The sequence below is a fragment of the Nelumbo lutea genome, chromosome 7 (genome assembly GCF_056320005.1).
Source record: "Nelumbo lutea isolate HS-2025 chromosome 7, American lotus-T2T, whole genome shotgun sequence".
Taxonomy (NCBI): domain Eukaryota; kingdom Viridiplantae; phylum Streptophyta; class Magnoliopsida; order Proteales; family Nelumbonaceae; genus Nelumbo; species Nelumbo lutea.
The window spans coordinates 8,993,608-9,019,879 of NC_142690.1; the positions used below are offsets into that span (position 1 = coordinate 8,993,608).

General features: G+C 41.2%; 1 protein-coding gene across 2 annotated transcripts in view; it reads left to right on the forward strand.

The window, feature by feature from the left end:
* The first annotated feature begins 15,088 nt into the window (after positions 1 to 15,088).
* LOC148844966 (putative calcium-transporting ATPase 11, plasma membrane-type) overlaps positions 15,089 to 26,272 on the forward strand; it is a 43,761-nt gene continuing 32,577 nt past the window's right edge. The window contains exons 1-2 of one of the 2 annotated variants that reach the window (XM_088956054.1): positions 15,089 to 15,661; positions 24,897 to 25,609. In XM_088956054.1, coding sequence (XP_088812180.1) covers positions 25,436 to 25,609 — 174 coding nt within the window. In that variant the 5' untranslated portion in view covers positions 15,089 to 15,661; positions 24,897 to 25,435. The remainder of the gene's footprint in view (positions 15,662 to 24,896; positions 25,610 to 26,272) is intronic. The other variant, XM_088956053.1, reaches the window with a different exon arrangement.

The window sequence follows — 26,272 nt, forward strand, 5'->3', positions numbered from 1 at the left end:
GCAGCCCGAGAGGAGCAGAACCCTCCTAAGAGGCCGAAGAAGGGAGAACTGATCTTTTTTACAGAAGATGACGCACGAGATGTTCACTACCCCCACGACGATGCGCTCGTCATAAAGCTAAGGATCAACGACTTCGAAGTCCGGCGCGTACTGGTAGACTCAGGCAGTTCGGCGGACATACTATTCAAATCGGCGTTCGACCAATTGCAGTTGCAGAAAAGTGATTTGAAACCCACTCACACTCCTCTGGTAGGCTTCAGCGGAGAGGAAGTCAGGCCCTTGGGAAAAATAACAGTAGCTATGGAAGTCAGCACATTGCCATGCACGGTAAGACTCAACCACAATTTTCTGGTGGTCGCGACCCCCTCCCCATACAACGCCATAATAGGGCGACCAATTACGCATATTCTGCGCGCAGTGGTCTCCACCTATTACTTGGCAATAAAGTTTCCCACAGACTTCGGTGTGGGGGTAGCGCGGGGCGACTAACTCGAGTCCCGCAAGTGCTATGTTGCCTCCCTAAAGGGAAAAAACAAGGCAGTCGACGACCTCGAACTAGAGTGACCTACGGAGCAGGGCGGGGAATGAGCTTCGCCCACTGAGGAAACAGTCGCAGTCCCGACCTCGGCCACAGATCCGACGCGAACCCTACAAATCGGCGCCTCCGTCAAGGAGCCTTTGCGAACTGAATTGGTGAGTTTCTTACTCCAAAATTTAGATATTTTTGGATGGTCCGCGGCAGATATGCCCGGTATTGACCCTGGCCTCATAACTCACAAGCTTAACACTGACACTATAGTCAGACCCATTAGACAGAAGAAACACAACTTAGCCCCGGAGCGCTGGAGGGCAGTCGACGAAGAAGTCGAAAAGCTCCTCGCAGCGAACTTCATAAGGGAAGTTCATTACCCGAGCTGGGTAGCCAACCCAGTGCTGGTGAAAAAAGCCAACAGCAAGTGACGCATGTGCGTCGACTACACCGATCTGAACCGAGCTTGCCCAAAAGACTGCTTCCCCCTACCCCGAATTGACCGCCTCGTGGACGCGACCTCGAGACACGAGCTGCTAAGCTTCCTGGATGCCTACTCGGGCTACAACCAGATTAAGATAGACCAGTCCGACCAAGAAAAAATCAGCTTCATTATCGAGTTTGCCCTGTACTGTTACAAGGTCATGCCCTTCGGGCTAAAGAATGCTGGTGCGACCTTTCAAAGACTTATAAATAAACTTTTTCGGCCTTTAATTGGCACAAAAATCGAATGTTATGTAGATGACATGGTCGTCAAAACACAGTTTTTGCGAGAATTAATAAAAGATTTGGATTCTGTCTTCCAAATTCTGCGTCACTATAACATGAGACTAAACCCAAACAAGTGTGTATTCGATGTCACCTCGGGTAAGTTTCTTGGGTACATTGTCAACCGGCGCGACATCGAGGCCAACCAAGACAAAATAAAGGTCATCCTTGATATGAGACCACCTCGGAAAGTAAAAGAAGTTCAAAGGCTAAACGACTGCATAGCCGCTCTAAGCTGCTTCATGTCCAAGTCGACAGACCGCTGCCTACCTTTCTTCAAGGCAATCAAAGGCAAAGGGTTCGAGTGGACCCGAGATTGCCAGCTCGCATTCGACGAGCTAAAGACTTACCTTGCCCCGTACCAACCTTAGCCAGACCCGAGGAGAGCGAGGTCCTAGAACTATACCTCTCGGCGAGCAACGAAGTGGTCAGTTTAGTATTAGTAAAACAAATAGATCGGGTCCAGTGGCCCGTCTATTATGTTAGTAAAATTCTGCAGGGAGCAGAAACAAGGTACCCGCAGATTGAAAAAATTGCCTACGCATTGGTGATATCAGCTTGGAAACTCCGTCCGTACTTCCAAGCTCAAACCGTCGTTGTCTTAACCGACAAACCCCTAAGACAAGTTTTGCTGAAGCCCGAGGTCTCTGGTAGGCTGATGAAATGGGCCATTGAACTCAGTGAGTACGATCTCCAGTACAAACCTCGGATCGCAATTAAGGCCCAAGCTCTGGCAGATTTTATCGCCGAGTGCACTTTCAGCCACGAAGCCCTACAGGTCGAGCCTGAGATCCCCAGTTCGAGCGAACCCAGAGCTCCCGAGCCAATAGAGTCTGAACCCCGTGAAGTAGTAGCCAGTGTGGCATCTCTCCTGGTCAAGTGAAACGCGAACTGGGATGAGGAGCCATGGGTCCTTCACGTGGATGGTTCCTCTAACCAGCAAGGCAGCGGGGCTGGAATAGTCTTATGCGGCCCGGGCGGCACAAACTTAGAATACGCACTACGCTTTGAGTTTGCGGCATCCAACAACGAAGCAGAGTACGAAGTACTGATAACCGGGTTGAACTTAGCGCAAAAGGTAAAGGCAAAGCACTTGGTCATCTGCAGCGATTCCCAACTCGTGGTCAACCAAGTTATAGGCGAGTATGAAGCACGCGAGCTCTCCATGACCGCATATTTGGCGAAAGTAAAAGAGTCCCTGCTCAACTTCCAGTCACACTTCATCAGGCAAATCCCGAGGTCAGAGAACACTGAGGCCGACGCTCTGCCCCGGTTTGCCAGCACAAGTCACAACAACATGAGAACCGTGTACATAGAGGATTTACCTCGGCCTAGTATTCTCAGGGGGGCAGAGGAGGTCCCTCCCGTCCTGGAAGTAGAACCGAGCTGGATCGATCCACTTGCGAGCTTCTTGATAGACGGAACCCTCCCTGCAGAACGCAATGCTGCCAAAAGGGTGCAGCGCCAGGCAACCAAATACGTCATAATAGACGAACGGTTATACCGACGGTCCTACACGCTCCCTTACTTGCGTTGCCTGCGACCTGCCGAAGCCGAGTTCGTACTCCGCGACACTCATGAAGGCCTGTGCGGTGGACACTTGGGAGGTAGAGCACTCGCCCAAAAAGCACTTCGACAAGGATACTACTGGCCAACGATGAAGGCAGAAGCTGCCGAGCTCGTCAGAAAATGTGACAAGTGTCAGAGGCACGCCAATATCCACCATCAGCCTGCCTCCGACCTCAAATACCTCGCCTGGCCCTTTGCACAATGGGGCATCGACCTCCTGGGGCCATTCCCACCAGCAACAGGTGGAAGAAAATTCCTAGTTGTTGCAGTAGATTACTTTACGAAGTGGATAGAAGCCGAACCTCTGGCAACTGTTATGGCCCGAAACATACATAACTTCTTTTGGAAGAACATAGTATGTCGTTTTGGGTTACCTCGGGTACTAATTTCCCACAACGACAAGTAGTTCGAGGATATCAAGTTCCAAGAGTGGTGCCAGAACATGGAGATTAGGCAAAACTTCACATCAGTCGCGCACCCGCAGGCAAATGGTCAGACGAAAGTAATGAACAGAGCCATCCTGCGCGAACTGAAAGCACGTCTTGATCGAGCTAAGGGATTGTGGGCCGAAGAGCTACCAAGTGTCTTGTGGGCTCACCGAACTACAGGAAAAACCATCATGGGAGAAACTCCCTTCAACCTCACCTACGACACTGAAGCATTGATCCCGATGGAAATTGAAGTACCAACATTACGACTAGAAACATACGATGATCGGACAAACGGAGATGAGCTATGTACCAACCTTGACTTACTGGACGAGGTAAGGGACCTCGCGCACATCCGGACAGTGGCATACCAGCAGCAGGTAGCTCGCTACTACAATGCCAGAGTAAAGCAACGAAGCTTCTGAGTCGGCGACCTAGTCCTTCGTAAGATTATGGTGCCTAAACCCGGCGTGGGCAAACTTGGACCAAACTGGGAAGGGCCCTATAAAGTAAAGAGAGCGCTCGGGGGGGCATACGAACTCGAAACATTGGAAGGCAAACAAGTACCTCGAGCATGGAACATTGCGAACTTAAGGCGATACTACCTATAAACCGCCAAGCAAAGTGGATGAAATCAGGTCCTATGGGCCATGATGCAGAGCCAAGAGGAACCTTGGCGTAAACAAGCAAAGAAAAGTCGGGCATATTATCAGCTCGGCAAAAAATCTATTCGCTGCAAAAGACTCGCGGCAAAACAGGTCGCGGAAGTATAATAACCCGGACAAGAAAGTTGCATATTATCAGCTCGACGAAGAAACAGTTCGGGAAAAAGGAACACGGGCAAAAAGATTATCTACTCCGTTGCAAGAAACAGTACATTGGCCATCATAAGGCACCTAAAAAAAAAGAATATCTTTACATGCCCGGAGCTACTTCTTCGCCATCAGAAGGCACTTCAACAACACCCGAAGGCCCTACCTCTCCTTCAGAGTCTGGCTCGCCATCGGCAGCATTGGCCATCTCTTGAGTTATATGCGAGGTGGATATGGCACTAACATCAAGGTCGGGGTACGTGTTTCAGATCATCCACCGGCTCAGTTTGAACCCCCTTCTGTAAGAATCCACCATCAGATCGTCAAAACGCGGAGAGGCAATGTAGTCTTCAACGGCCTTCTTCTTGGCGTCTTCAATGCCTTGGGAAAAAATCTGCGTTTTCTCCCCGATGTCCTCCTGAAGATATTCACTTGATGCTGCAAATCCAACTTCAAGTCTGCCATGTGCTTGACAACGACCCCCATGGCCTCGGCATCACGCTGAGACCTCACCTGCCTGGCCATTGTGACGCGAGCAGCCTCTTCGGCAGCATAAGCGGCCGCCTCAGCAGCTCGGGTATTCGCCTCTGCAGCACGAAAAGCCTCTTCAGCAGCATGAGCGACAACCTCAGCAGCTCACGCTTGTCCCGAGCTCCTCTCCACTTGAGCTGCTAAGGCATGAATTGAAGAATTCACCTACCAAAAGAAACAAGTGAGCAATAACAGCAAAAGCGACAAAATGAAAGAGGTAGACGAAATCTGACTTACCACCATAGCATGTGTTACGGTGCGGCAGGCGACCTGGTTCAAAGGAAGATCGGTCCACGCCGCGATCTCCTCGGGGAAAGTAGCCTCCCTACTCTTCTGAAGAGCATAGTTCGGCGTCAACACGCTCCTGAACTCCCCTTGAGCTCTCCAATCCGAGGGCCTAGCCCGCGTATGAGCGGACCTAGAGTGAGTAGAAGCACTTGAGTATGCAGGAGTGCCCATATAAGTGGTCTCAGCGTAAGGCGCCCCGGCAACTTCATGCATCGGTGGAGTCACCTCGGGCTCCCTGGGCAGATCCTTCGGCGTGTTGTCTGGAACTTGAGGCTCCTCTTCCGGGGGCAGCTCGGTACGAGTTCGCTTGGCGACCCGCTTCCTCCTCTTCATACCTTGGAACAGACGCCCCTCACGAGTTTTCTTCTTGTCCATCACACCTGTAGAAATGAGTTTGACATCAGAAAAAATAAAGGAACAAAGCAACAAGAACTGAAGAACTAGAAACCTACCCGAACACAGGCCGACCGCAATAAGCTTGGCCTCCGTTAAGTAGTAATGGAACTTCAAACCTTGCCGTGCCCATTGCCGGAGGTCCTTCACCATCTCTTTGTCGAGAGTAACACCTGAATCAGGAGCGGCCTCAGCCCACCCGGTCTGAAAGGGTCATCCTTGTGCACTTCGCACACCGAACTAGTCCCGCTTCCACGCTGGGACTTTATTAGGAAGATTGTGCAGAAGCTTAAAGCCTGGGCGAGGAGAAAGGTAATACGCCCATCTTCCCCCAGGAAGGGAACCCACTTGTCTCTTGAGCATTAAGATGGAGGAGAATATCTCTAAGTCTAAAGGGAAATTCTACTTGCAAAAAAGGGAGACTGTCCCCACCAGGTTCCAAATAGAGTTCGGATGAAGTTGGCCAATGGTGACACCGAAGTGGTTTATGACTTCGACGAGAAGGGGGTGGAAAGGAAGTCGCAACCCCGCAGTGAGCTGCTCTCGAAAAATCACGACCTCATCAGGACCGTGTTCCCAAGGAAAGCTACCCAAAGGAATAAAATATGTATACCCCCAGGCAGATTGTAAGGCACAAGTATAGATTGATGCCCCTCAAGCATCATAGTCGAGGGAACAAACTTGTCTAGCATCCGACCTCGGCGAGAGGTAGATGCCAAACTTCTTGAAGCGGCTCGACCTACTGGTTCATAGTCCTCGAGTTCCACCTCAAGATCACTGAGGCAGTCGGGGGATACTGCTCGGTTTGTTGAACCTACGTCGGTCCTACTTGAAGAGTCATCTGAGCTATCAAAGCTAGACATTGAGGAAAAGAGGTGGATTCAGGAAAGTACTCACCGGAAGAAAGTTTCGAAGGCTCCGGAGATGGGAACAAGCCAAAAAACCTTGGAGGCTATGTAACCATCCTAGACGCGAGCTAAAAAAATTTGGACGCGAGCTGAAAAGTTGGATGCGAGCTCAATAGGCAAACCGCATAAGTGACAAATCGACTGGGGTCCCCCACTATTTATAGCTACAGTAACCAAGAACCGACCGTGCAGATCAAAGACGATCCGACGACCCACATTCACGTTGACCGCAAGTCCCCTGAGGTTGAGACGTGATTGGCATACATCTTTCCGTAAAAAGCGAAACGTCAGCACACGTCTTTCTAAAACCGACGTCGCGCTGACGCATGTCTTTCTGAAACTGATTGTGCCGCACGTCTCCCTGACAAATGCCAGTGCACGTCCAGCAGTGGCGCACTTTTTTCAAGTTTGAATGACCCGCTGTCATGTCTCAGCGGCTCGAATTTTTGAAATTCAAAACGCGTTGTCAGTTTCCCGCCTTCTCGGAAACCGAAGAACCCTCGTAAAGGACGGGACAAATCCACCTACCACCTCACAAAACTCCCCGCACCAGGGCAAGACCCTTGGCATGAGGAGTGGGGGGCAATTGATGAAGGAAGATTTGGCCCGACCTCACAGTTATGCAACACGTGGCAAAAACAACAGCTCGACACAAAAGCAAGCCTAAGGCGCGAACACCAATGGGACACCAGAGGACCAAACTCCCTACTGGGGGCCCGAACTTACCCTTGGCCCCAAACTAGAAAGTAATCCGAGCTGGCCTACCTCGTAACAGTTCGGGATACACCTCGCCGAACTGGCCGACCTTGTAACAGTTCGGAATACACCTCGCCGAATTGGCCAACCTTGTAACAATTCGGGATACACCGCTGAACTGGCCAACCTTGTAAACAGTTCGGGATACACGCCGAACTGGCCTACCTTATCAGTTCGGGATATGTCTCGCCGAACTGGCCAACCTTGTAACAGTTTGGGATACACTTTGCTGAACTGGCCCGCCCTATACGTACCTCTGAACTCAAGACTTAGCCTCGCTCACCACTCCGCATCACCTTTTGGGCTCCAAAACCAAACAAGTCGTACCATGCCTGACACTGAGGAAGTCCGTACCCGATGGTGCCGCACCTGACTGACTTGGGATCTGACGCTTGACGGCCGCACTCTAAACGGCCACCTGCCACCGCCATCTCCAGTTAGAGAGATGGTTAGGCAGTGACGGTTCTGTCCCAGCAGAAAGGACGATGACCGAATTGACAGACGCAAGGGTAATCATACCCGACCTAACAAGGGCCTCGGAGCGAGTGCGCGAAGTGATTATAAGAACCCCCTGCCCCCAACAAACAAGGTATGTGAACTTTGCGCTATCTGGTCTACACTTTGCCTTTGAGAGATTACTGACTTGAGCTTCGGAGTTATCACACCGGGTTCCCCCCGAAGCTCTCTTCTTTCCCGTTTCAGCCTCCCCGACGCTCCAGCTCAGAGGCGAGTTCGTTGACAGATAAGACCGACCGGATTGCGCTCCATCAATTATCAAGAGTGCCTATCATTTTAATAGAATTGACTTCATTATACTATATTCAATATTTGATTGGTTAATTGGCAAAAAAGGAATAGAACTTCCTGTATGCTCTGAATCATTTGGGTATTGAAGATGTTGAAGACTTCATCGGATTTGTTTTAATATCCAAGATATATTTTTTTTGTCCTTACTGAATTAAACACTATTACTAGCAATCCAAATAAAATACCAAGCTACTCTAACCAGGAAGTTATTTGTTCCATTAAGAGCCTATCAGAAAAATTATTAGCCAAAAAGTTTAAAACATCAAAAAAGGAAGGCAAATAATTCAGGGGAACAGAGATGGACCAAGGGCTAGCAAACAATATGGCTCTTGCAAAAGGACAATAGAGAAACAAATGCAAAGCATTTTCCATTGGGTATTGACACATGGGACAATCTGGTTACTCAATTATTCCTCTATTTACAAGATCAGTTTTACACAAAACAAAGTTTCTTAACAATCTCCAGAGAAAAAGTTTGAACTTTTGGGGTATTTTAAGCTTCCAAACAGTTTTGAGCCATTTAGAGTTAACAACAGAATCATGGTACTTTTTTGTTGTAAATTGTCCATTTTTGGCTCTAGTCCATATGAAGGTATCATGTTGTCTATTAGAGATTGGTGTGTTACAAATGGACTTAGAGATATATCAGGGAATATGGATTGAATAGCCTCTCTTTTCCAGTTAGAGGAGCTTCACTCAATTAACTCTTTGATCATCAACTGCCTGTTTTCTTTCTGTCTTGGACCATATGACATGAAGAAATCCCTGTTGTTTAGAATCCACTGAAAGTCTCAAACCACTAGACTAGAGCCTTTGCAGATTTTGATTCCTAAGTCTGGGAAAAGATTCTACAGGGCCTCAACTATGACTTTCCAAACTTTAAAAGCCATGGCAGGGACTTTCCTAGGCAGAGTGTCTTTTCCAAGAAGGTATTTGCCTTTTAAGACTTTAACCCAAAGGGAGTTTGGTTCGGTTAGGAAGTGCCAGGCCAATTTGGATAGGAGTGCATTATTTCTCAGGATCAAGTTTCTTAGTCCTAATCCTCCTTCATCTTTTGGAGCACACAGTTTATTCCAGGCTGCCCACCTGAGACGCTTCTTGTCTCCTTTCTCATTCCACCAGAATTGTCTCATTGGCTTTTCCAAAGCATTGCTTGTTTTCTGAGGCAGTTTCAAAACACTCATGCAGTAGATGGGCGTTGAATAGAGAACAGACTGAATTAAGGTTTGTTTACCAGCATAGGAAAGAAAGTCTGCTTTCCATTTGCTTAGTCGATTTTTAAATCTATCCACTAGGAAGTCAAATGACTGACTCCTTTTGCTATTCCCAAGAATGGGCATGCTAAGGCATTTACAGGAAGGATCAAGAGAAGCCATTCACAATTGCCTTTTGATATTTTTGGCTCCCTTACTAGGAGCATTTTTGCTGAAGTAGAATCTGGACATCTGCCAATTTATGGTGAGACATGAAAGATCTTGAAATGGATTTAACAAGTCTTTAAAGTCCGCCACTTCCTCCCTAGTTGCCCTACCAAGAAGGAGGACATTATCCACAAACATGAGATGACTTATAGGAGTAGTATCTTTCCCCACTTTAATCCCTAGCATTTTGCCTTCAAAATTTGCTCTTAGAATTAACCTAGAAAGACCTTCCATGGCAATCACGAAGAGATAAGGTGACAAAGGATCAGCTTGCCTAATTCCCCTAGTGGGTGTGAAGAATTCTTCTAAGGATCCACTAATGAGGATAGAAAATTGAACTGAGGAAACACAGCTTTTGATCATTTCGCACCAGTCTTCTGAGAAACCAAGAGATGAGAGAGCCCACCAAAGGTAGTCCCGTTCTAGAGGATCACCTAATACACTGTTGATGGGTGTATGCTGACCTACCATAGATAAAGTATCACTCTTCCACCCATTTAATCTCGAATGTATCATGTAGAAATGAAGAGAAGGTTTGATGGGTGACTCTACCACATATTACTTAGGATAAAAAAGGTCATCTACAAAGAATGAGAGATCTGTGGTCCCAATCTAGATAATTTGAAAGGAACTATTTTCTTACCCATCGAAACTTGGTCTAGAAGATTGGAAAATGTTTGAAGACAGAAAATGAGGGTTATGGAGATAGAGGGTCTCCCTACAAAATACCCTGCATTGGGTGAAAAGATGGTAAGATTTCCCTATTAACAATAGCTTGTAATGATACTATTGTTGTGCATGACATAATGAGTTCATATCAATGTTCAGGAACCCTTATACTACACAAAGTTTTTCAAATGAAGTCCCATTTTAGTTTATCATAAGTCTTTTCTAAGTTGATTTTGATACCAAGAAAGCCTACTCACCCACATTTCCTTCTAAATTAGTGTACTTCATGCATCAACACTATATTTGTCTTGTATACTCCACCCCGAAATAAAGGCCATTTGAGCAGGGGAAATGATCAAAGGAAGAAGCATTTTATACCTATTTGCAATGACCTTGGTTAGACTTTGTAAATAGTGTTACATAAATTAATAGATAAGGATGGCAATGGGGCAGATTTGGGGGTGGTTTTGTAAATTTATTTATCTCATTTATTTTATAAATTTATTTATTTATCAAATTAATTATTATTTAACTATTTACAATTATTCCACTATATAAAACAAAAATACAATGAAAAAAGTAATCTCTCCCTCTTATACTCTATTGCCCAACGGTCGTGATTATTTACTTATTGTTTTATTTTATTAAATTAAATATATTATTATGCATAAATTTTTATTTATTTTAAATAGATATTTTTTTTTTCAAAAATTTTTTAATTAAAAAGTTTACCTTTTGCAAATTTTATAATAATTTACCTTTGACAAGCCACTTACCATCATCATATTTTGCCCCTACCCCTCTGCTAGTTTAATAAATACACCAAAAAACCTTTTAAATTTTCACGTCCCACTCGACTAGGAACTCTTGTTTTTATATAGTAGAGTAAGATGACTGTGTTTTGGCTGAGCCATTGTTATGATTAAACAAAGCTATCAGTTTTGATTATTCGATTCAATTTTAGTTCACAATATGATTCTATTCAAAGCTACTAATTTGTGAAGAAAAAAATTAATCAGATTATATTCAGACAATCGATTTATGAAAGTTTGTAAGGTAAGCTTGATGCATTCCGCACTTGAAGTTGCAAGTTGGCTTACCCTGCTAATTTACTGGCTAGGCAATCAGTTCAATTTCACCCCTGAACCATTTTTTAATCCACTGGTCCAAACAATTGAACGTTGAACCATTCGACCCAGACAACAATTTCTTTTGCTGTCTTTTTGCTTTGTAAATTGCAATGGATTGATCTATTTAGACCAGATGGTTGAACCATTGTGGCCAAAGCAGATCCAGTTTCAAGTCGGTTTTTAAAACATTGCCCCGTTCCAAGTTAGCTTTTAAAACATTACCCCGAAGTAAATCCAAATATAGGGGTGTCTTCAGCCTCAAACATCAACTGCTAGCAGATTATTGAACCCTTTTGAAGTTCTTTTTAGCTACTTGTTGAAGACCCCTGATTATTGCAAACTACTCGGAATGAGTGCTTCCTTGAGCTTCGCATGTTCTTCCATCATCTCTATCAATTATGTATTATATGGAAAATTCCTGATCAATAACCCGAACTTTAGGAGTTATGCCAAGTCAGTCCTCGAACTTTAAAGCGTGTCTATGCAATACCCCAAAATTTCAGAATGTGTTTAATAGGTCCCTACCATTAACAGTCCATCAGTTCTTTGTATCACATGATGACATGTGCCACTTAAAACTTTTAAAATATCAAAGTTACCCTGGAAAGAAGACATTGTTCATTATCTTCTACCTTGAGACTGAAGAGTTGCACCATCGCTACAATGGTGTTGAAAATTGACGATGGTGCCAAGAGCAGATTTGGATGAACCAACAACGGTGCCGGGAACTGGCCAAGTTCCGGCGATGGCTGAAACCACCATTGCTACAACTTTCTATATATTCTTTATTTTTTTAGATTTTATGTAGCTGATGAAAATTTCCTATATATTTTAAAATCCATCTTGGATAGTTTCTACAACCTTCCTATCTCATCTAGGATGCAAGGGGAAATGATGTCGATCTTAGCATTTACAATGGACAGGTTCTGTTGATTGTTAATGTTGCATCACAATGGTATAACCTAGTTTCTTCTTTGCTTATTTCAGAATTTATTTGTGTCTGGATTTGACTTCATTAACCGATAATCTATCATTCTACAAGCCAGATAACGAAATTGCTTTGAATCAAGGTGGAATGACAACATAGTTTAAACAGGAGTTTTGTTTAAATTGGTTTATGTGAAAGTGGTATATAAAGAAAATTATATGAGACCTGATGGATAGCTTTGACATTTCCAAAATCAACTAACGGACTATTAATGGTAAGGACCTATTAGACACATCCTGAAAGTTTGGGGTACTGCATAAACACGTTTACACATTTTAAAGTTTGAAAAGTGACTTGACACAACCCCTAAAATTCAAGGTACTGATCAAGTTGATCTTGGGTGGGCTCAAGTTGAGCTTTTGTCAAAATTTGAATGGACCCACTCTAAAGGCCCAAGTGCAAAACTGCAAATCAGTGTAAAATGCTAAACCAACCCGAATTTCACCTCTATCAACCAATTTCAGATTATATGAACCATCTTGGGTCTATACAAATGAAATTTCTATTTGGTGTTTGACTGAAGAGAAGTGGGGTCGTTGAACACACGAAATCTTTTATTTTTTCCCCATCTTTAGGGCCCGTTTGGGAGGCTGAACTGAAGAATTGTGAAGATTCAACTAAGTTACTTACTTTAATGAGGCTGAAATGTTCAGCTAGTCAATAGCCCTAACATTGACGAACAGAAGGCCGATTTTAGTTGGAATAACTGAACAAAGCTCATGGGCTGTTGGTGTGACGTCTATTTTAAATTGACGCAATGACTTGACTTTTATTCAGTCAAAAAAAGAACGAAAAAGTAAATACAGACCCAAATACCCAAATATGATCTTTGTGGGTAGAAAAAGAAATCGGGAGAATAACAATTCAACCAAGAGTCAAAATTTATAGGTTTAAAATATATTTGAAGTAGGTGATAAGCCCAATTAATGCCGATTTATGAACAGGTATGGATGTATAGGATGTGGTTTTTGATATTTTAAATATTTATAAATTTACAGTGGAATTCAGAAATCTGCGTTAAGGCCTGTTCGTACTTTTCCGAAAGAAACTTAGAAAATTTATCAGGCGGCTTCAATATGATGGCAACTCCGGGAAATTATATTGAAAAGCAATTTTGAGGATCTCTCACGGCAGCTTCCAATATGATGTGCCCAACGGAACGCTGGGAAGTTCTTTTTGCAAGCTTTACAAGGCGGGTAGCAGGATTCTTTTATCCTATTACCCATCACATATTAATAAACAATCCGGTATTCTTCCACGCTCCATGGGCGGCTGCAAGTACTGTGAGGAGTGGTCTCCGGAGCAGATCGGGTCTCTTAACAAATATGTGTTTTGGGGTCAATAAGTTCAAAACGTGTTGCTTTGCTTGCTTTTCTCAAAAAGCAAAAATAGCATTTTAAATCTGCTACCCACAAATTGTTCCCATATCTCACTCACACAATACCACCTCGGTTTATTGAAAACATTAACCACCAATTAGGGATTGGTCTGAAGTTTAAATTTGATCTAGTCTAAATCAAGCTTCATGTCAGTTTGAGCCTAATATATAAGCTCAATTTTGAGCCAAGCTCAAATAATATGTAGCTTGATCTGTGAAGCTGGCAAAGCCTAATCAAGCCTATTTTCCCTACTCAGCTAATTCCCCCCCTAGTCTCAATCTATTTGTGCTCACTGGTCATGATTATACACCGGAAGAGCTTGATTTCTCAAATTCAAGTCAAGCTCGAGTTCAAATTTGAGCCTTATGCTTTGCTAAGCCAAGTTAGAATGATCTAATATTCATCTTAGTTCATCTCGTATCTATCCAACCCTATAGTCGACAAATAAAATCATTTTCTCTTTTAGACTATGTAGTGGTTCAACTATTAGAGTTAAATGACTCAATCCATAAGTTATAATTATAATTGAATAATAAAATTTTTAAATATAAATAGAATATAATAACATTATAAAAAATCAAATACATCTTTAATATTATATATTCATTATATTAAACAAAACTTCTTTTTATTAATAATAAAAATGGAATACAAAATTTAAAGCTTCTCCCCGAAATGATTTTTTTTTTCTAAAATAATGCAAGATAATAGAGAAAGGAGGAGGAGGGTTATTTGTTTGGGAGTGCAATAGGAAGAATGATGATGTGGTCCCCACATTATGTGATAGAGAATTGAGGAAGGGAGCGAGATGGAATAAGGCTAAGGCTTGGATGATGATGACAAGAATTGAGGTAGGAGGAAGGTGGTGCAAATTGCATCAATTTTTGAGATGCAAAATTTACATTGTTAGTGAATACAGATCAATGAGAAAAGAAGTACAAATCTTGTAATAGGTAGGAGTACAAATCATAGTTAAGAATAAATAGGTGCAAAACTGGGTTGGGTCCAAAAGTTATGTCGGGTTCAAATTTGCCCTGCAGCCAAACTCAACTTTGATCACAAATCTTTATGTAAAGAGAAGATTGACATTCAATCAGGGATGCCAGGGGATTGAATCAGATTTGAATCAGGCTATTATCCAAATCTGATCAAATCTCATCTCATAAATATTTATTTGAATTCAAATCCGAACAGGATGTTGAATATGATCTAACCCAATTTAATTTTTTTTTAATAATAAATTATTAAAAGAGAAAAAATATAACAATTTAAATAAAAAAATATAATTATTTTTTCAACTATTTTCATCATATATATATATATACATGTCTTTTTAATTTATAAATATACAATATAAATAATATATATATATATATATATATATATATTTATTTATTAGATTGAATAAGGGGTATGATCTAAATTCTATCCGATTGGACTTCAAATCAGATTGGATCATCTGATCTATTTGCACCCCTATCGGATGCGAAAGTAAAGATAGCGAAAGCAATATCATAAACTTAATGGGCAATAAGGAAATATGATTAGCCAAACATAACAGCTAATAGTCATCATGCTGCAAAACCACTAATGATGCCCGGGGCCATGGAACTAATGATAATGTCCCACAGGAGTCCTTGTATTAAGTAAAATATTGCATTAATGAATTTATAAGAATACTTGATTTTTTAAGATTATGTTCAACATTATCATTCCTCACAAACCTCACAGCAACGGGAGCCAATACAAATTCTTTCTTTCTCACACGCGGAGGAGCGCGCTCCGGGAAGAGAAGGTCTTAATTCTGTGGGACCGAGCATTATCATTTCGATATGTTCAACATTATCATTCCTCACAGCAACGGGAGCCAATACAAATTCTTTCTTTCTCACACGCGGAGGAGCGCGCCCTGGGAAGAGAAGATCCTAATTCTGTGAGACCGAGCATTATCATTTCGTTAGATTAGAGTCCCATAACTCCCCGTTTGCCGGTTTTTACGTCGGCTTCATATTGAAAATCGTCTTCTGGGGATTTTCCGGTTGTGGTGTCCGAGTACATGCACAGGAACCTCGGTAGTGAATCCATTATCAAGGTCATGATTTCAGACGGTCATCTCACTCAGTTGAGCTCACCGGCCGGATGTCGTTATTTTGGTTCTTCTTCTGTAAATCCGTCACGATATTGCTGCCTGATCATATTCCAAGTTTAGGTAGACGATTCAAACAGCAGATTTTCTGGGGCTTTTGATCCACTCTCTGTTGATTATTGATAAAAAAATTTTCAAGGTACACTTCTTTTTCTTTGTATTTTATCTGTTGGTGATCAGATATTAGACTAAAAAACATTAGTTCATTTGGAGAAAAGAGAGAGAGTAGGCAAGGTCGTCTGAAATCGACGTACGGTTAGCTTTTTTTTTTTTTATATTTGTTTTCTTTTTTCTCCAAGAGCTGCGCAACAGGGGATTTGATCTCAAGTCTCCGCTACAATCAAGTGACCTTACTAATCAGCCATTTGGCACCTTGCAATTTTGATGTTTGTGTTTGTTAATGGGTATCTATTAACTGTTTAGGTGGTGGTTGGCCTTGCTTCTTCCAATTTTGATGTTTGTGTTTGTAATAGAAATGTTTGTTACTAAGGTATTTGTAAAATTGAATTCGTGTATGCTAAATTTGCAATTTGCAAATTTGATAAATGATTCTCAATTTAGAAAGAAAAAAGAGATTAATGATTATCAGATTTTTAATAACATAATAAATTACTATTATATATATTTGTAATTTTTTCATAAAAATATTTAATAAGGTTGATTGGCCATTCAAGTGTACTTTCGTCAGGTAAAATACTGAAATGTTTATGCAGACAACTTCTATTAATGATCAATAACGGTTTCTTTTGAAGGCTACACAACGGATAGACCTATTCATGGGTCGGGTGGCCCAACGGGCTTGAACATGTTTATAGGCCTGCTGGCTTAAACTTGGGCCAAAAAGTTCGGCCCGCAATAAATTCGAGTTGGGCTCGGGTTTTTTCAAAATAGCCCGGCCCGAGCCCGGTTCAGCCCGACCTAAAATTAGACTTAAAATGGGTTATGTGATTATGTCCATTTGAATAATTTTTTTTTTATTTAAGAATGTAAAACTGTGTTTTAAAACGTAAAAGAAAAGGAAAAAAACCATCTTGTAGGGCCATTGTTCATTTAAATAGGAAAAAAGAAAAACCATCTGAATTTTTAATTCTAATTTGAATAGGGAAAATTGTAATTTTTTTTATTAGGTCAGGCTTCAGGCTTTTTATCAGAGCCGGGCTCGGGCCCAAGTTATAGGCCCGTTGGTCGGGCCGGGCTCGGGCTCGGGCTCGGGCTCGGGCCTTGCGTATTTCCATTAATGATGAGTAAAAGCCCGCCCCAACCTGGCCCATGAACAGGTAACAACGGGGTAACCTTTTTTTTTATCAGTAAAAAGAAATTTCATTAATGTAGAGAAATTACAGGGGTTACAATTTATGAGTAGCCTCGGCTACCTCATTACAGTGCATCCACTAATAAATTTACTTTTCACTTTTACAATTGGGCCCAGAAACATTGATCCCTGTTCATCCCTTGTTTAGCTAGCTGGTCTGCAAATCCATTTGTTGCTCTATGGGCCCACTGAATTGAAAGCTGCATATCCTTGGATAGACTTTTAATCTTCTTGATGTCATTTCTTAATATCCAGGGTGTGCTATCATGTTGTTTTAGCCAACTGATAATAACTTTGGAATCCCCCTCCACAACCAACCTTTCCACCCCATCTCCTTAGCTTTTCGTATTCCATATACCATTGCCTTTAGTTCAGCTGTAATGGAATTACCCATTCCAATGGGACCCGAATACATCCCCAACACATTTCCTCTTTCATTTCTTATAACCCCTCCGATTCCAAATATTTTTGGGTTTTTGAAACTGGTGCCATCAAAATTCAATTTGACAAATCTTGGTTCAAGGGACACCCACTCCTTCAGGATCTTCTTTTTTGTTGAGGAAGAAGAAGCAATTAGCCTCCAATTTCTAATCATATCATCTACTGTAAATTTTGAAAATAGGTTCAGTGTTTTCACCCATGAGATCACCTTCATCATAATACTTTCTATCATTTCTGCCTTGCATCTTTCCTTATCTTCAAATAATCTCCAATTTCTTTCCTCCCATAGTACCCATAGTATTGCTGCCTTGTGCATCTCCACATCATTCTCCCTCTTTGCTTTGGCCATCTAAAAGTAGATGGTGCAAACAATCTTTCCAAGCTCATCGGTGTGTCCCACCTACATCCAAATAGGTAGAAAAACCAATCCTAAATGTTGCTAGCAAGAGGACAAGAAACAAGAATATTAAAAGCATTGTCACCATTTGACTTACATAAATAGCATCAATTTGGTGAAAGGCACCAACCAGGTCTATTCCTCTGCAACAGATCACTAGTGTTAATTGCACTATGATATACTTCCCAACAAAAAACACCCACCTTGTGAGGGATAGGTCGACACCAAATTTCTTGTAAAGGGAAGGGCTCCTCAGGTTGGGCAGGAGAAGACAAAGACTTGAAAAAATAGGCACAATTGAAAGCACGTGATGGATGGGGAGACCAAAGCCTAGTCTTGTTTAGAGGTGTCAAGCCACACCCTATCAAGCACCTGAAGTAGAGAAGACAAAGACTCCAATTCTGAATCCCTGACATTTCTGCGAAGTCCCAGGTTCTAAGTCGGACCATACAAGGGTGGGGAGGGGGCAAGAAATTCAGCAATGGGTCTACCTTTGAGGGATGAAAGAGAAAAAATGGAGGGAAAGAAGGTTTTTAAGGAAGATTCCTCCACCCAAACATCTTCCCAAAATTTGATTTTATTACCTGAATTAAGATAAAATCTGATATGACTAAGAAAAGAGGGGAGAAGTCTGTGAATTGCCTTCCATGGTGACAAGCTCGATGCTTTGCTGGAAACTCCAGCATCCCATCCATTCTCTAAGAGCCCATGTATACTGGTTACCACTTTGTGCCAAAGCCTATTTGCTTCACCTGGGAATCTCCATAACCACTTGCCCAAGAAAGCTTCATTCCTCTCCTTAAGTCTTCCAATGCCCAACCCTCCCAACTCCTTCCTTCTAGTCACTACTTTCCATCTAACTAGATGATCTCTCTTCTTCTCATCAGGTTCTCATAGGAAATCCCTCATTATCTTCTCTAATTTCTTTCCAATAGCTTGAGCCATACTAAACATCGAGAGATAGTAAACTGGGAGATTTGCTAAGGTGGCTCTGATAAGAGTAATCCTTCCCCCCAATGAGACATAATTTCTCTTCCATACTGCCAGCTTCTTTTCAAACCTCTCTATTACTGGTTCCCAGAAACCTAAGCTTTTTGGGTTTGCACCTAGAGGGAGTCCTAGATACTTCAAAGGCCACTCACTCCACATACAACCTAATTCCCTTGCCTAAATATTGATCTCTTCTTGGTTAAGGTTAATTCCAGCTATTACACTCTTGATGATGTTCATTTGTAGGTTTGTCACTTTTTCAAAAAGGTTAACCACCAACCTAAGGTTCCTTGCTACCAACTCATCTCCATTTTCACAAAAAATGGTGATGTCATCCGCAAATTAAAGATGAGTAACTGCAACACTCTCCCTTCCTACTCTCTAACCCTTTAGCAATCCTGTTACATCCGCCTTCGAAATCAATTTGCTAAACACTTCTACTAGAATTGTGAAGAGGAGGGGGGAGAGGGGATCTTCTTGTCTAACTCCTCTCTTGGCATTAAATAAATCATTTACTATTCCGTTGACTAGTTTTGAGAAGAGACAGGACTGTAGGTAGCTTTTAATCCATCTACACCATCTTGCTCCAAATCCATAATTCCTAAGAGCCTCCAATAGAAAATCCTAATCCACAAAGTTATAGGCTTTCTCTAAATCTAATTTGCACACAATGCTTTTCTTCCCAGACTTCCTGAAATCCTCCACACATTCATTAGCTATAAGGATTTGATCGGTGATTTGCCTTTCTTGGATGAAGGCCCCTTGAGACTGAGAGATAATTGCTGGGAGGACCTTTTTTAGCCTCAGGGAAAGGACCTTGGCAATGATCTTATATTGGCTTGTTATCAAACTGATCGGCCTAAAATCCTTGGGATGGCAAGCACTAGATTTCTTTGGGATCAATGCTATGAAGGTAGCAATAACACCCCGACTTACTACCCCTCTATGATAGAATTCCTTAAAGACTTTCATCACATCCTCTTTCAGCTACTCCCAACAATCTTGATAGAAGGCCATCATGAATCCATCAGGCCTAGGTGCCTTAGATCGATCCATTACGAAAATTGTTTTTTTCACTTCACGCTCCTCAAATTCTTTCTCTAGATTTCTGCTCATCACCTCTTCTAGAATTTGCCATTCCAATCCTTCCATCCCCCATCTTCCTGATGTAGGCCTTTTGAAAATTGATTTAAAGTGATCCACCAAAGCCTTAGCAATCTCGTCTGATTTGTTAAAGTTCCATTTTCCATTTCTAACACCGAGATCTGATTCTTTCTTTTTCTCCCATTTGTTATCATGTGGAAGAATTTGGTGTTCCCATCACCTTCTTTAATCCATCTCACCCGTGATTTTTGCTTCCAAGATATTTTCTTTCTTCCTCAATTCTATTTATCAGTTTTGCCTTTCTTTTTTCTAATCTCCCAAATTTATTCAATTTCCATCCCTTTATTTTTTCTTTCAAATTCTTGGGTTTCCTGTGGAATCTAATACCTTTCCAAACAGCTTGGGTGTTGTCTTCCTTCCACCACTCTTTTATTTTTTGCATAAACTCTGAGATTGTAAGCCACATGTTCTCGAATCTAAGGCTTTGGTCCCTCTCCCCCCACTCTTTGTTGAATACAAATTGGCCAATGATTCGAAGTGATTCTAGGTAATATTCTGCTTACCATATTATTCCAAAGTTCCTCTCACTGCATAGACACAAGGAATCTGTCCAATTTTGAACATAGAGGATTTTCTTGACAATTAGTCCATGTGAATATTTGTTGACCACTTTCAATCTCCTTTAGCTCAAAGTTTTCTATAAATCTATTGAATCTCCTCATGCTGGTGGATACCCTCTGTCTCGGCTTATTAGATTCATCAAGATGTTTGATCACATTAAAATCACCCTCAGACACCATGGTCCCTGCCACAGTCCTCTCACATCAGTCAGCTCTTCCCATAGCTCATTTCTTTCCCTATACGAATTAGGTCCGTAGACGTTTGTGAGAACCCATGTGCAACTGTCATCTACCTTCCTCAATTTTACCGACACCGAAAATCTTCCTATTAATTCCTCTACGCACTCTATTGTCTCCCCATTCCACGGGGTTACTATTCCTCCCGATGCTCAACAAGATGGAGCCATAGCCTAGCCAATCCTTTTGCTTCCCCGGATACTTCTTATCATTTTTCTATCAATCATCATAGCCTTAGATTCTTGTAACATTACAATATTTGGCCTTTTTTTCCTCAATAATTCCTTTGCAATCATTCTTTTTGTTGCTCTCCCCAAACCTCTGACGTTCCAACTCACTATCTTCATTTCACCTTAGCTCTAGTTCCTTTTTACCCTTCTCACTCTCTTCACCTTCCATTTCTCCTACCCCTACTCTCATTCTCCTTTGCTCTTTTCCCCCAACAACTGCTTAATTTTTCCACCTCGATTTGCTCTTCCCTGTTTTACCCCATCTGGTCTTCAACTTCATTTGGGTCTTGGTTGGATCTGACTAATAAATTTTCAACCCCATTCTTTCTGCCCATTTGATTAACAGGATCTCCTCATCAGATTGACCTTCTTTTGAGCTTTTCACATCTGCTTTTGCTTCCTTTTCTCAACCTTCACTTCCCCCTTTCTCCACTACTAAATCCTCTGTACCTACCACTATTTATTTTTCCACACCCTTCCCCCTAGATCCCAAAATCTCCAAGTCTTCATCCTTGGCACTTTCAGTATCATGGGTTTCTCTTATGTCATGGTATGTAGCTGAAGCATCTGTAAAGGCACCACTAGCACCATTAGTAACCCAAAGCAAATTCACATCGTTACCTGACAAACCTTGTGCCTTTGTGGTGGCTAAGAGGGACATACTCGATGGATGATTTCTAAACATAGCCCTGGAATCTGGCTCGGCAAGTGCTTCTATTAGGGAGTAATCCATCTGAATCAATTGGAGTTGACCTGGTTCTGGTGCTTTCTTCTTGTTTGGTACTATTATGTTTGTCTCCTGGTTTGAAACTTTCATTGTTGCTAATTCCCTTTGATTCTGCAGTTGCATGTGGTCAAGGTTCTTGTCCCTTGAATGCAAATCATCCATTTTACCCGACTGATCTTGAAATGGAGTATGTCCGATACATGATTGGACTGGAGAATAATAACAATCCAGTTGGAGATTGAAGAATGCCTCTAAGTTGAGATCTTCAATACCCTGATCCGTAGCTTTGTTCTGGTCTTGATCACTCTCATCGCAGCATTTTTCGTTCGAGTTAAAGGAGTTGGACTCTTCTGAACTACTCTGTTCAGAGTCACTCTCGTAGAACTTCTCCTGGGTTTTCCTTGAGAATCTCGAGTTGGGGCACTCCTCTTGTCTCTATTGCAATCTCCATATCAGGCTGCCCCCCTTCTGCTTTCTGGATGAGTTCAAATGGGCCGGAGAAGAAGATATTCCCTGTCTATTGTCTATTAGCTTTTTGGTTGAATGGCTCACGTGGCTATTAGAAGTTGCTTGTGCCGGCTCGCCCAACTTTTTGGTCGACTGGCTCACGTGCCTGTTAGAGGTTCCTTGTGCTGGCTCGCCCAACTCCTTGCAAACCTCGTAGCCAGCTCTTCTCTTGGTTCGCTCTAGTGGTTCATTTAATTTTGAAAAATCTTGTCTTTTCTTAATGAAGTTAAACCCCGCATTTTTTGCCCCACCACTTGAAATACTTTCTTTTTCTGGACACCAGTCTGCCCACGGACTTGACACTTTGTCTTCTGCCATGTCTCTCTTCTCCAGCTGTGTACTTATTTGGAAAGTTGTCTCCACATGTCACCCATCTGACCACATCATCTTCTTCAACCTTCGAGCTTCTCCTCCATAGCGTTGCTTCCAATTCCGAAGCAACCCAGACTCTGCTCCACAAACTTTTAGCCTACAAACAATCATAGTTGATGGAGCCACCGGAACAGTATTTGCTTCATCAAATTCTTCCTCTATCCCCAATTTTTCTAATCTCTTTCTTCTCTCCTTCATCTCCTCCTTCGAGACCACATTGTTTTTCTTCAATCTCTCTTCATCTTGTTTCTGAACCTCCTGTTGTTTTTGTTTCTCTATCATCCAGATCTTGGTTACTCTTTGATACAGTTCATTAGCTATCCCAATCCACCCTTCTAAATTTTTACCTTCTGGTATAATAATTATCTGTTTTCTTCCTTTCTCAAACTTCTCTTCCAATGTTATGAACCATCCTTTTGAGTTTCTTCTTCTATTTTCCATGTAAGTTTTATTTGGTAGTCTTAGGGTGCCCTTCCATTCTGCTAGCCAACTTACATTCGTTGCTCCATCAAGAAAGCCTTGAAACCAAGCGATCACTGCCCCTACAAGATAAACTGTCCTTTTTCTACCTTCCCTGATCTTCAATGTTATCTCTTTTTGGTGGAATACCTCTTTCATCAGTAGTTCTACACAATAGGGTAACCCATCCCCCTACCCATAACCCCCCAACCCCGGTGCAACTGGGATTTGACCCCAAATCTCCATTACAACAACATGAGACCTTACCAACCAGCTGGTTGGCATCTTGCATGATTAATAACAGTGATTTAATGGAAAGTTAATTTTAAATAACAAATAGGGGTTCTCTAGAGGTTTTGAACAGTCATGCTAAGTTTAAGAGAAATGAGAAAAAAAGGACACATGCCCCATAAGCACAACACATGCATTGGAAACATCTCTAGGAGTTTGTGTCTGCTCCTCATAGAGTGCACCTCACACCGACCTCACAAGCAAATCTCCTCATAGAGTGCACCTCACACCAACCTCACAAGCACATCCCACCGTGTATTGAGAACATTTCCCATACTTATGCATTATTATTCATGGGGATGTTCCTAATGCACAATGGGATGTGCCTGTGAGGTGCACTTTGTGAGGAGCATATCCCAATTCGATTGATGGGGATTAGGCTATATTTGAGATTGCTAATTTGATAAATAAAGCACTTGAGTGCTTGGTGAAAAACCACTTATTTAAAAAAGGGGTAGTATATGTATTTTTAAAATGACATGGCAGGTAAAGACATGCCTGAAAGGAAATAAGCACTTAAAAATAAGTTCAAAAATTGGGCTTCTTAAATAAGTGCTTATTTTCAAAAGTAAAAAAAAAAGTACTTATTGGAACTTATTTTCATAATGCAAATAAATGATTATTGGTGTTGTCCCAACCCAAAATAAGTGTTTATTCAAATAAGCATTCTCAAACATGAGCTTAAATATTTTAATTAATTTGATAAATTAAATAACTTAATACTAATATTAAATTCAACTAAAAAATAATAAAATTATTAAAATTAATCTTTTATTAATAAAAAGTAGTTTAATTGAAATAATGAATTTTATTTTTTAAGTAGATTATAAATCGTGGGTTGAGGTTGGAATGTGATAGGCTATTTTTTTTCTTGTCAATTTCATTTAATAAATCCAATGCATCCTACTGTTCCCCACCAATAGTAAATTGCTGAAACTCAGTTGTGCTTTCCAACAATTGTGGTTTAGTATCCTACTTTATGGTAATAGCACTGTCCTTCCTTGAACTTTTTGACATTGTTACATCTACACCCTCCATTATCTTGAGCTGACGAAAGTGGGTAAAATGACCAAAATACCCAAATTTGACTGTAAATTGGCTTCTAAGTTTGCCCTTCCATTCCATATTATACTCACCATAAAATTCATAAAATTTGTGTTGTTTCTACAATTTCTGTATAGTTTGTTGAATTTATATATATATATCCATATATATATATTGAGTTTTTTAGGAATTTTTTGTATTTTATTTGTTTTTTTTGCAATTTTTTTTTTGCTTTTTTAAACTTTATATATTTGAGAATTTTATCATTTTATGTATTTTTCTATAATTTTGATTTTTTGATAGAAATATATTTTTGAAAAAACATATCATTTTTTTTAATTTGACATTTTACTAGTATAATTAATTAAATTTTTATCAATTTTTGCGTTTCCTACTTTTTATTTTTGTGTTTTAAAAAAAATATTGATCATGGTAAATATGATCAAAGTGGGTGGATTCTACCCAATATCTAAGGATGATATAGATGAGTCTTTTCAACATGAACATTTATCATAATTCATAAGGTAGATTACTTTCTGTACTAAACCACAACTGTAGGAAGAAAGTACAGGGCATTTTTCAGCAATTTAACAATATATATATTTGGAAATTGGAAATTTGATGAGTATGTACTGTACCGCAGGGGAGGTAACAGAGGTTTAATGGCCTAGTCACAATGGCGAGAAAAGGGCATAAGGATCGGAAAGTATAATCACTATCACCGTAAAATTAGCCGTGGAATTCTGTCGGAACTGGAACAGATGGCAAGAATTGTATCTTAATAATATTTGAACGACTGAAGGAACATGTATCAAAGCTGTGGTCGTTCGTCGTCGTCGTCGTCATCGTCATCATCATCATCATCATATCCAATTATGTGGGATCAGCCACTTGAATCCTGTTTCGTCGTCATTACGTTGTATTTAATGGCATGTCATGAGCGATTAAATCGTTTCTTACCAGTTCGACCAAATCAACCCAGATGTGAAGATATCGCAGTACTTGTCTAACTTCAACAGGCCTGCTTAAAAGAAAACTCTCTCTACAGCCTTTCTTCTCTTTCAGTGGAGCCTTTTCTTTTATCGTTACCTCTGTAGCCTTTCTTCACTTTTAGTCAAGCTTCTTTTATCTTATTGGTTGGGAGTAGGGGGAGAAGAACGTTTCTCAGATATCTTTTTTAGAATGGAATCGCTAGTGGGAAATGAGTTTGATGTTCCATCGAAGAACTCGTCGGAAGAAGCTCTAAAGCGATGGAGACAAGCTGTGACGATCCTGAAGAATCCGAGGAGGAGGTTTCGGTATTGTGCCGATCTAGAGAAGAGACGACAAGACGAACAGAAGAAGTTGAGTATACAGGTGCGGTCTCTATCAGTTTCCATTTGCAATTCATTTGTCGTTAATTTGTTTTATTTTGCCTTAATCTCATCGATTTGTTATCATTCAATTTGCATTTCTCTGAGTCTGAAAGGGCAATGCCAAAAAAAGAATGGGCAGTGTAGGAGACTAGGACTAGGAGAGTTGTCTATTAGGGCTACATTGGTTCCACTGACAGGAATTCAAATAGTTCATATTGGCTAGTTTGAAGTTTGAACTTTGAAGGTTCTCTGAGAAATTCAACAGGAGCCTCTGGAGATTTATAACCAGTGGTGATGCGTCTACAGTTTCTTTAATAATATGCAATGTATAAAAACCAGAGATTATGTCCATTTGGGAGGGCTTTCATACAACAGCTTATGGCGTTACATGAGCTGATAAACCCGAACACTATGAAGGCGTGTTTGGTGAAAAATTAAAAATCCTGTAAAGTGTCTCAGTTAACGCAGAAGCCCTCCCAAACGGGAACTTCGAGTTGAAGCCTGAAGGAAGAGTTTGCCGTGTTGCGGGGGCTCTGACCTTCACAGTTAATATCAGCCTTTTGGCAACAACTTGTGATATTTTTGACCCATTCTTTTCCATTAATTAATTAATTTTAGTTGCATTCCAGTGTCCTTTTATATTTGAAGAGAGAAGACTTGTTAT